Raw genomic sequence first — 12,006 nt, 5'->3', positions numbered from 1 at the left:
GGGATCTGCTGCCCACAGAGGTGTGCATGTGTGGGGGGGTTCTTTTATGAGGGTGATTATATTCTTTCTTTGAAGAGTGGGTTCCCTGGTTTTGGGTAAACTTCTGAGAGGGCCCTGCTACTATTTTTACAACTGCTGTTGCTAAGTCACTTCAGTCGTGTCCGACTCTGTGCGACCCCATAGACGGCAGCCCACCAGGCTCCCCCGTCCCTGGGATTCTCCAGGCAAGAACACTGGAGTGGGTTGCCATTTCCTTCTCCACTGCGTGAAAGTGAAAAGTGAAAGTGAAGTCGCTCAGTCGTGTCCGACTCTTAGTGACCCCATGGACTGCAGCCCACCAGGCTCCTCCGTCCATGGGATTTTCCAGGCAAGAGTACTGAAGTGGGGTGCCACTGCCTTCTCTGACAACTGCTGTTATCTTTTATAGCTAAGCCCAAGAGGACCTTGGGGTCTAAGGACAGAAACTGGAAGATCAGAGAGAGTTAAAATTATTGCTCACAAAGAAAAAGTAAATAGAGCAGTGTAGCTGAAGGAGGATATTGAGAGGGTTTCCTACTAAATTATAATATAAACCCCAAAACCAAGTTCTTATCTTAGGTTTGCCATACCTGGCTGTGTGACCTCAGTCACTTAATCTGTCCTGAATTTCTTTACCTGTAAAAAATGAGAAGATTTGACAACATGGTCAAACTGGATGATTCCTCCAAGGGCTGACTTTCTGGAGCTCTACAAAGCCATCACACTCCGTCATTGTATCTTCGCTTGTTGCTCAATTACAGAATAAACCCTGTATAACTAACATAATATGCTGTGAATAAGATTCACACCTTGGAACTAGAAATCGTTTAGGAAATGTGATGATAAATAATAATAGAAAGGAAGGACTCCCTTTAATCATTCAATGATTATTATACCTTTACTCCATACCCAGCGGTGGGTAAGACTATGGGGTTTGTTGAAAGGTGAGCAAAACGTAAAGTCCTTCCCTAACTGGTCTCAGTGACAGGGACTCCCCAAATCCAAGGATGAGTGTAGGTGACCGTAGGAAAACCAGCAGACGTGAAGCTAAACTGAGGCCAGGTGCACGTGTATCAGTGTTTTAGACAAAGCAAATTCCAGGCCCAACCGCTCAGAGGGAGGCTCAGGGGATGCTGGGAAGCACAGACTGCCTAGAATGGCAGGATGCAGGATGGGAGGCCCCAACACCTCAACTCCCTCCACAGAAGACATGCCCACAGAGGGACATGCCAGTACTTGGTCCTGTCTGTCTTCAGAGATGGTCCTTTGGCCTCAAAAGCCCACTGCAGCCTGTCTGGAGTCATAATGATGTTCCTTTGTCACAAATACTCCTTATAATCTTATACTGTGCCTCCAAGTCATGAGGCTGGTAGATGGGTAGAAGTTGCTGTATGCCAGAAGGCATTCTGAAATCCCTCCAGAAATTAAAAGGTTAAGCATGTGAACGCTCAGGGTGGGAAATCATGACCAAGAGATTTTTAATTACATCTGTCAGATTAAACAAAGATAAGTTTTCTATTCTACTGCCAAACGACTCGGTTCCAGGAAGTCTTTCTGGCCTGAACTTAAGAGTGACCAAGCAACCCGTTTTGCCCAGGACTGCCCTGGTTTAAGCACAGGAAGTCCTGAGCTCCAAGAGACCCCTCCCTCCCAGAGAGCCCCCAGTGCTGGCCACCCAACCCGAACCCCTCCATGTGTTTCTATGCCGCCCCTCCGCCCCCACCAGGCCAGCTGGTCCTGTTCTATCGTACCTTGAAGGGAGCTTTTCTTCAGTTGCTGTTCTCCTATTTTGCAGACAAATTAACAAAGTTCTGTTACAGTTCTAAGACTACATTTTCTTTCTCTTTAAAAATGTATTGCTCATTTTAGATGCTTCTCTGTCCTTATAATCAGTCATCTTTCAACACACTCTTGACTCATGAATTCTTGGTCTCCTGCGTAATCCTGGATCCCATTTCCTCTTTGATCTTATACTGTACCTCCTGGCAGTTCACTGGAGCCACACAGGCAGACTGAGTTTTGGTCAGTCCATTCCTTTAATATGAGCTGCTGCTGCTGAATCCCTCAGCCGTGTCTGACTATGCAGCCCTTTGGACTGTAGCCCACCAGGTTTCTCTGTCCATGGGATTTTTCAGGCAAGAATACTGAAGTGGGTTGCCATTTCCTCCTCCAGGGGATCTTCCCCACCCAGGGATCGAACCTCTGTCTCTTATGTCTCCTGCATTGTGGGTGGATTCTTTTACCCGCCAACCATGTAGGCAGTTCTGGCTAATTCTCTGGGGGTTACCAGCAATGTTTCACAGATGGCTGCGCATCATCATAAGGCATGAAAAACAGGCACAGTTCTGTTTCAGCTTCGACTATGCCCCACTCACACCAATCATGCACGCTACTCTTAAATGCAGTCTCATGGATTTAAATGCTGTGTGTCAACTGATGGCTTTTATAATTTCTATCTCTAGTCTGTACTTCTCTGATCTCCAAACTCATACATACAGCTGCCAATTAAAAGCTCCATTCTGTGTCCAGTAGGGTCTTTAAAATATCCCAAATCAAATTTAACATACTCCCAAATAAATTCCCAGTCTCCCCAAACTGCTTCTCCTCCTAGGCTTTACCACCTCAGGAAATGGCACACACTTCATTCCAGTTGCTCAAGTCAAAAATCTTAACCCGTTAGAAATTCCGTGGGCTCTGCCTTCAAGACACTTCCAATCTAACCCCTTCTCACATTCACTGTTGCTACCCTTGTTCAGGCCAGTCATTTCTCCCCTGGATGACTGGTCTCCTGTTTCCTATTTTTGGCCTCCAAGCTTATGCTTTTCATTGCACCTAGAGTAGAGCAATCCTCTAAGAATGCTAGGTTATATCATGCCATCCAGTGCACAAAACCTTCAAATTTTTGTGGTTTTCATCTTGGAGTAAAAGCCAAGGTCCTTACTAGCGGGCAGCAGGCCTTCACCACCCATCCCTTCATTTACCCCTGGTCTCCCTGGCCTCATCTCCCTTGGCTCCCCCACTTCCACGGTCTGCTCCAGCCATATGGGCCTTGCTCTTCCTTATGCACTCTAGGCACACTTCTCTCCAGGGTCTTAGTACTGGTGTCTGTCTACTATGCTTTTGCCCAGCAGATTCCAAGATCCTCAACCTCATCTGCATGGGTCTCTTTTCAAATGTCATCATCTCAAAAAGGCCTTCCCTCACCACTCTACATTAGCCTGCAAGCTCTGCCACTTAACCTGAACTCTCCTTCCCTCTTCCTTGCTTTCTCTGTATCACCATGTGGCATATACACTCATTATCTGTCTCCTTCCGTAGACTAGAAACACGGGGGAAGGGATCTTAGTCTGTTTTGTTCCCTTCCATATCCTCAGTGACTACTTTAGCCATTCCCGACACACACTAGATATTCAATAGATATTTGCTGAATGACTGAATGAAAGAAGACACTTAGTTTCAGCTCAGCGCAGTGATTATATGGGGTGGTTGTATGAAAGGGGTTTGGAATTAGACAAACTTGTGTTCAAACACTGTCCTTGCCACTCGTTAATTGTGTGGCCCTAGGCAAGTCATATTAGTCAGTTTCCTCCTTTGCAAAATGAGGCTGATAATCTCTGCCTTGCAGGATTATATAAGGATTAGAGAGGATTTAATTAGGTATGAACAGGCATCCACAAAGAGTCATTAAGTACAATTTGTGTAATCGATATGGGTACAGGACTGCTTGTGACTCGGAGCCTGGAGACACTGACACCCGAGAGTGGCCCAGCAGACTATCACCTGAGGAGACGAGCATTCTTGCTTACTCCACACACAATCTTAGGCACATCAGCCTCAGCATTTTAAGAACTGAAATGTTGAACTCTGCAGAGATGAAGCATCCTGGAAACCAAAACACAAAGCAAGTTCTCTTACCCCTGGGTATATCAGAGGATATAGTGTCCCTTTTATAAATCATTTATAAACCTTCCCCTAAGTCCTCGATCTACCATTTAAAGCCCATAATGGAATTTATTTTCAGATGCTTTTTCTAAGGATAAACCACTTTCTAAACATGTCCAGCTCAGGTCTGGAATTCTCACGTTTATGCATAATAAATACACAACCTAAGAGTTTTATTTTAAACCAAGATCCCAGTAATAAATGCCACAATCTCAGGGGGTACTGTTACCATCCTTAGTCTGGACTTCCTTGTTACCATACAAGTAATAACATCCTCAGGGCAGCCTGCAATGTAAGCAAAAAGGCCAAATCAATGGGGGAAGAAAAGGTTATTATTAAATGAAGAAGCTGTTATTTGGAATAAAAGGTGATTTTCCTAACATCACTTTGCTTGCTGAAAAGCACTTTTCTCCATGTTTTCTAAAGTAAGATTCAAAACTTATCATTTTCAGTTTGAAATTTCATCTTTGAAGGTCATTAACAACCTCTGAATGAGAAGAAAATCACACCACATTTTATGATTCACTGAAACCAAAGCTTGCTTGAACCCATTTCCAAACTCATCCCCCTCTCAGCCACACAACTGGCGGCAATGGTGTCAGGTTCTGCTGACTCCGGAGAGGAAGCAGCTTCATGGAACTCAAGGCTCCTAGTTCCAGGTACAGAACCCAGAAAACAAAATCATATAAAGCACAGACAACCTAAGGGCTGGGAGAAAACATTCACACATGATGCAACCAACAAGGAATTAATTTCCAATATACAACAGTTTGTACAGCTCAATAACAAAAATCCAAACAACCCAATCAAAAAAATGGGCAGAAGGCCTGAAGAGACATTTCTCCAATACAGATGGCCAATAAGCACACGAAAAGATGCTCAACATCACTAATTAGAGAAATGAAAATAAAAACTACAGTGAGGTATCGTCTCACACCACTCAGAATGGCCACCATCAAAATGTCTACACAATAAATGCTGGAGGGGTTGTGGAGAAAAAGGAACCTTCCTATACTGTTGGTGGGGCTGTAAATTGGTGTAGCCACTATGGAGAATAGGGTGGAGGCTCCTTAAAAAACTAAAGTTACCCTATTATCCCAGCAATCCCACTCCTGGACATATAACCAGGAAAAGTCAAATTCGAAAAGATATATGCACCCCAATGTTCACAGCAGTACCTACAACAGCCAAGACATGGAAGCAACCTAAATGTCCACTGACAGATGAATGGATAAAGAGGGGGTAAATACACACACCGCGGAATATTGCTCAGTCATAAAAGAGAATGAAATAACGCCATCTGCAGCAACACGGATGGACCTAGAGATTGTCAATATTAAGTAAGTCAGAGGACGACAAGTACTGTACGGTATCACTTATATGTGGGATCTTTATGTGGAATCTTAAATATGATACAAGTGAACTTACTAGCAAAACAGAAACAGACTCACAGACATAGAAAACAAATTGATGGTTACCAAAGGGAAAAGAGGTAGGGGGATAAATTAGGAGTTTGGGAGTAGCAGATACAAATTACTATGTATAAAATAAACAAGGTCCCACTGTATAGTACAGGGAACTATACTCAATATCTTATAATGAAAAAGAATATACATATATACATATAAAACTGAATCACTTTGCTGTACACCCAAAACTACCATGACATTGTAAATTACCATTTATCCTTGCCCATACAGACTTCTGGAGAAGGCAATGGCACCCCACTCCAGTACTCTTGCCTCGAAAATCCCATGGACGGAGGAGCCTGGAAGGCTGCAGTCCGTGGGGTCGTGAAGAGTCGGACACGACTGAGCAACTTCACTTTCACTTTTCACTTTCATGCATTGGAGAAGGAAATGGCAACCCACTCGTGTTCTTGCCTGGAGAATCCCAGGGACGGGAGAGCCTGGTGGGCTGACGTCTATGGGGTCGCACAGAGTTGGACACGACTGAAGTGACTTAGCAGAAGCATACGGACTTTTATCTGAAGGGATAATGGCTCCACCCTCTGACACTGCATTTTATAATCATATACAGTTAGATAAGAGACAAATAATGATTTTTCTAGCCTAAGAAACATCATTTGTAAATGAACCATTTACACAAACATTATTCTTGGGTCTCATCAATGTCACTGCAAAAATTCCTGTGGATGCCCAGCTTGCATACCTTATGGCAGGGTTTGTAAACTGGACATTACTGACATTGTGGACTGGACAGTTCTTGTTATGGCGGCTGCCCTGTGCGCTGTAAGAAGTTTAGCAGTATAGTGTCCCTAGACTCAGTAATATGCTACCAATATTTCATTCAGAGTGAAAGAATAACTTTGATAAACTAGTTTGATTACTTGTAAAATTGACAAGATACACCCATTTGAATGCGGAGTTCCAAAGAATAGCAAGGAGAGATAAGAAAGCCCTCCTCAGTGATCAATGCAAAGAAATAGAGGAAAACATCAGAATGGGAAAGACTAGAGATCTCTTCAAGAAAATCAGAGATATTAAGGGAACATTTCATACAAAGATGGGCACAATACAGGACAGAAATGATACGGACCTAACAGAAGCAGAAAGATATTAAGAGGTGGCAACAATACACAGAAGAACTGTACAAAAAAGATCTTAATGACCCAGATAATCACGATGGTGTGATCACTCACCTAGAGCCAGACATCCTGGAATGCGAAGTCAAGTGGGCCTTACGAAGCATCACTATGAACAAAGCTAGTGGAGGTGATGGAATTCCAGTTGAGCTATTTCAAATCCTAAAAGATGATGCTGTGAAAGTGTTGCACTCAATATCCCAGCAAATCTAGAAAACTCAGCAGTGGCCACTGCTGAGCTGCCAGGACTGGAAAACGTCAGTTTTCATTCCAATCCCAAAGAAAGGCAATGCCAAAGAATCTTCAAACTACCGCACAATCATATTCACCTCACACGCTAGCAAAGTAATGCTCAAAATTCTCCAAGCCAGGCTTCAACAATACGTGAACTGACAACTTCAGATGTTCAAGCTGGTTTTAGAAAAGGCAGAGGGACCAGAGATCAAACTGCCAACATCCACTGGATCATTGAAAAAGAGAGTTCCAGAAAAACATCTACTTCTGCTTTACTGATTACGCCAAAGCCTTTGACTGTGTGGATCACAACAAACTGTGGAAAGTTCAAGAGATGGGAATACCAGACCACCTTACCTGCATCCTGAGAAATCTGTATGCAGGTCAAGAAGCAACAGTTAGGCATGCACATGGAACAACAGACTGGTTCCAAATTGGGAAAGAAGTATGTCAAAGCCTTGCTTATTTAACTTATATGCAGAGTACATCATGCGACATGCTGGGATGGATGAAGCAAAAGCTGGAATCAAGACTGCCGGGAGAAATACCAATAACCTCAGATATGCAGATGACACCACCCTTAAGGCAGAAAGCAAAGACTAAAGAGCCTCTTGATAAAAGTGAAAGAAGAGAGTGAAAAATTTGGCTTAAAACTCAACATTCAGAAAAAACTAAGATCATGGCTTCCAGTCCCATCATTTCATGGAAAACAGATGGGGAAACAATGGAAACAGTGACAGACTTTATTTTTTCGGGCTCCAAAATCACTGCAGATGGTTAGTGCAGCCATGAAAATAAAAGATGTTTGCTTCTTGGAAGAAAAGCTATGACCAACCTACACAGCATATTAAAAAGCAGAGACATTACTTTTCCAAGAAAGGTTTGTCTAGTCGAGGCTATGGTTTTTCCAGTAGTCATGTATGGATATGAGAGTTGGACTATAAAGAAAGCTAAGCACAGAAGAATTGTTGCTTTTGAACTGTGGTGTTGGAAGACTCTTAAGAGTCCCTTGGACCTCAAGGAGATGCAACCAATCCATCCTAAAGGAAATCAGTCCTGAATATTCATTGGAATGACTGATGCCAAAGCTGAAACTCTAAGACTTTGGCCACCTGATGTGAAGAACTGACTCACTAGAAAAGACCCTGATGCTTGAAGATTGAAGGTGGCAGAAGGGGATGACAGAGGATGAGATGGTTGGATGGCATCACCGACTTGACAGACATGCATTTGAGCAAGCTCCAGGAGTTGGTGATGGACAGGGAAGCCTGGTGTATTGTAGTCCACGAGGTTGCAAAAAGTCAGACACAACTGTGCGACTGAACTGAAAATCGACAACTTTCCTATATGCATATCTGATATCCACAGCCAGCCAGGAGTGATGAAGACAAAATGCAAAGTTTGGAGTCAAGGCAACACATTTCGAAGGAGAGGAGACGAAGGTATTTGTACCTCATTATTGCTTCTTCTTACTCAAACAATCTGCCTTTCTCTTCTATTTTTTCTTATTTTTGCTTGTGGGGACGGTAGGGAGGTGCAGGGTAGGTGTGGGCTGTTCATTTCAGTCCAGTTTAAACTAACTTCTGTTGAACATCTACTTTACATGACTCCACAGGGCAGATGAGGACCATATCTGCCCCAGGACAGCATGAGCCAGACCTATGTGACTAATCAAAGCACAAAGCAGATGATGGTGATTTCCCTTCATTAGAGCTTTCCCAACTCTGGGCTTGAAGTACTCTTCCTGTGAACACCCACAGCACTCTGTGTTTCTAATGATACTTACTAGTCTATCAAGGGCAGGGCTTTTTCAACCTCTCCCTCATTATGTCAAGCAGAAGACCCAAGATACTTCAAAAGGCACTTTTGCTCAGTAAACTAACCACCATCATCCATCAAACATGATAGGGCCTCTGCGCTGGCCTCCTCTGTTAGAATATAAGTTATCTGAGGGTAGAGTCCAATGCTGACTCATCTGTGAAGACTCCATGGCTCTCACTTATGATGCCCAGCACACAGCATGTGCCACACAAACGCTTGTGTGGGAAAGCCATGTCAGAACAGAGACAGACTGCCCGCTATAGTCACCGAGCCTCTACGGGGAAGGTCAGGGGCGCTAAACAGAGCAGATGGTAGAGGATCACTGCAGCTAAGATGCAGCAGAGTGAAAGCCAAATCCTCAGGGTCTGAGGCCAGCAATGAACCAGGAAGTGGAGATACCCTTTTAAGAAGTCTGAAGACAAAAGGAAGGAGAATGACAGGGTGGTAGCTTTGACTGATGGCAGGATAACGGCTTTTTAGTTTCTGGAAGGGAAGGAAGTCCTGGATAAGACTGTAGACTTGCAGAAATAAGGGAGCTGTGAGGTTGTACTGTGCGACCTATGTCTTCTTGATAAAGTAGGAGGCAAGAACATCTGCTCACAGTTCTGGTGGGGCAAGGGTCTGGGGTTTAAGCAGACCCAGTTGAAAAGCTATTGAGGTAAAAATGAAAGTTAGTAAGAGAAATGAAAAGACTACTGAGCTGAGAGGACATCTGTAAACCTGTAGAGAAACCAGTCAGGTTGATTTCACAACTTTGTATACCAAACTCAGTAGGTCAGAAGCAGACAGAAAACAAACGGTGTGTGTCAGTCTCCTGTGGCTGTTGTAACAAAAGACTAAAGACTGAGTGACTTAACAGAACAGAACAGTACTGGGGGCTTGAAGTCCAACAGCAACGTGACGCTAGGGCCCCGCTCTGACGGCTCCGGAACACAAGCCTTCCTCGCCGCTTCCGGCTTCCGGCATTGGCCTGCCATCCTCGGCTTGTAGGTGCACCACTCCTTTCATGTCGCCATCTTCTCCCTGGGAGTCTTTACCCGGCCTTCCTTCTATCTTTTGTCCAAAATTCTTTTTATAATTTTAACTTGAATATCTTTATAAAGACCCTATTTCTAATTAAGGTTAGTTTCTAAGGCACTCGGGTCACGGTTTCAACATATTTTTCAATAGTGGTGGTGGGGGGGGGGGCCCCACAATTCAACCCCGTAACATGTGGCTCCAAGGATAGAGATCTGTGCATGGCAAATGGGCCTGGATAAAGGGAAAGAGAAGAAATTATAGAGATGCATCAGTGGGATGGCCAACCCAGGGGACCCAGACTGGAGGGAGGGCAAGCAACGTGTGAATTTTGGAGATCCAGGTGGTGATCAGTGACAGCGTTAAGGGTTTGCAGGTAAGAAGTACAAGAAAGAGCTGGTTCAGCAGGAGTCACGTGATCAAAGGGAGATGGGACTTCCAGCTCTAAGATCCTGGATCAGTGATAGGAGGCTGGCGGGCCGGCTCTGACTACGGGGACGTGGTTTCTTGTAGATTGGAAGTAAAGTGCCACAGGGACAGGGATAGATAAGAAGGAAAATGGAGGCAAACCTACGAGCTGAAGTTATCAACCAGATGCTTCATGCCTCTTGATGAAGTAACGGAGTGGCTGAAAAAGTCCCCCGATAAATCGGAATGTCAGCACTGACTTTAGGTCATGATCCTCTACCTGAGCAAGACTCAGGCCCTGTGTCGGATGCTGACTGCAGGTATGTATGGAGGGAACATGAGCGAGCTTGACCCCACATTAGTTAGTTTGTAAGTGAGTAGTTTTCTCATTCAAAAATGGGCTAACAGTGCTTCCCTCACAGGCCTGCTGGAGTTGGTGCTCAGGGCCTCCTTGACGGATGTTTGTTGTGGTGGTGGTGGTTTTTATTACCATAAATGCCAAGTCTGATAGAGGAAGATTGAAAATATGTTGCTCAAAATCATAGTAGCTCAAAATCCCCTACCTCTCCCTTCCCTTACTGTGAAGACAAAGAATACACCACATGATCCTAGAACATTTTATTTCCACAGGTTCTTGATAAAAGAGCACAATCCTGTATAAAAGTATACAGTACACACGAGGGCAAAATTACACAGCAAGCCACGGCTGCACTGACACCTTCCACAGGGAAACCCCAGGAGGAACTCTCCACCTCCTGACAGTTGTATCATCATTCGCATTTCCAACACACTGCAAGCCCCATCCCACCTCTCACTTTCTCCAGCCTCTAACTGAAATGTGTGTTCATAAGTTGTGCGTGTATGTACAGAAGACTCACTCTACCTACTGGATGGGAAGCTGAGACAACAAGCTGTATGTCACCCCAGCGTGGTGGGGAGCCAAGCTAGGGAGGCTGCAGAGCCAGGCCTAGCTCTCTCCTCCAGAGTTTTTACATGCCACTGGGGTCTCTGAAATTCGAAAGCCAGAAGGTCTTGTGCCTGCTCCTGTACTGAACTTCTCCCAGTTCAGGTCTGGGAAGGGCAAGCTCAGGAGGAGAGCCTGCACTTAAGGAGACCAGGGAGGGAGATCTCAGCGCACGCAGGAGGCATCGGTGGGGGACAGAGAAACCTTCAAAAGCTTGTGCTTGAGACTGGGTTCTTCAGTCACGTCTTCTCCCACTACCATCGCTAAGTATCAGGGACTTTCAAGGCTCAAAATTGACCTGTCTCCCAGGAATTCCACGACAAGCCTCAAGAGCCCTTAGATAAGGTACTTAGGTGTGGCTTCAGTCTGACCACTTGCCACTTTGGCGGTTCCACAGCCTTCCTGGCGTCTGGGTGGGTGATTACGTGGCTTGATGTGTGAACAACGTGGCTTCGGTACCATGGGGGTGTGCTTTAAGAACAGGAGACAGTGGACAGAGGACACTGAGGCTGCCATCACCGCGAATCCTGAGGCGGTCTGGGGAGGTCCTGCGGGGTCTGGTTAGGCGGCTGCCTTTGCTGCCCTTCGAGCCTCGTGCTCGAGCCTGGCTTTCTCTCTCATCTCCTTTTCTCTCTGAATCAGATTTACCAGCTCCAGATGCCACTCCTGCAGCTTCTGTTCATAGGTGGCGATATCCTCTGCTTCACAGGTGGGGAGCTGCTCCTTCACAAGCTGGGTGGTCAGGGTCAGAAGACTTTCAGACTCAACTTTGCCCAGAGCCTGCAGCTTAGAATGTAAGGCCTGTTGGAACAAAGGGCACAAACAAAACAAAAACAAGGAGATGTGGAAGGGGCAGGAAGATGAAAAATACAGAGAGGAAGAGAGAAGAGATTAAGTCATTGCAAAATCTGCACATATTCTGCTCACAGGACAAGGTACTTTACTGGAAGCCTGTCACGCTGCCTCTAATCCAGGCACTGATAGCTTCTGCTCTTTG

General features: G+C 45.0%; 1 protein-coding gene across 2 annotated transcripts in view; it reads right to left on the bottom strand.

Annotated features, from left to right (window-relative positions):
* Nucleotides 1-3,663: 3,663 nt before the first annotated feature.
* Nucleotides 3,664-12,006, bottom strand: part of MRPS27 (mitochondrial ribosomal protein S27) — a 110,231-nt gene continuing 101,888 nt past the window's right edge. Inside the window, exons 11-12 of one of the 2 annotated variants that reach the window (XM_055555058.1) lie at nt 4,190-4,245; nt 3,664-3,900 (exon numbers count right to left, since the gene is read on the bottom strand). In XM_055555058.1, coding sequence (XP_055411033.1) covers nt 4,213-4,245 — 33 coding nt within the window. In that variant the 3' untranslated portion in view covers nt 3,664-3,900; nt 4,190-4,212. Of the gene's footprint in view, nt 3,901-4,189; nt 4,246-10,648; nt 11,811-12,006 lie in introns of those variants that run through there. The other variant, XM_055555057.1, reaches the window with a different exon arrangement.

This window comes from Bubalus kerabau, chromosome 18 (genome assembly GCF_029407905.1).
Source record: "Bubalus kerabau isolate K-KA32 ecotype Philippines breed swamp buffalo chromosome 18, PCC_UOA_SB_1v2, whole genome shotgun sequence".
NCBI classification, from domain to species: domain Eukaryota; kingdom Metazoa; phylum Chordata; class Mammalia; order Artiodactyla; family Bovidae; genus Bubalus; species Bubalus kerabau.
The sequence above is the reverse complement of the archived record's forward strand: the minus strand, read 5'-3'. Positions and strand labels throughout refer to the sequence as shown.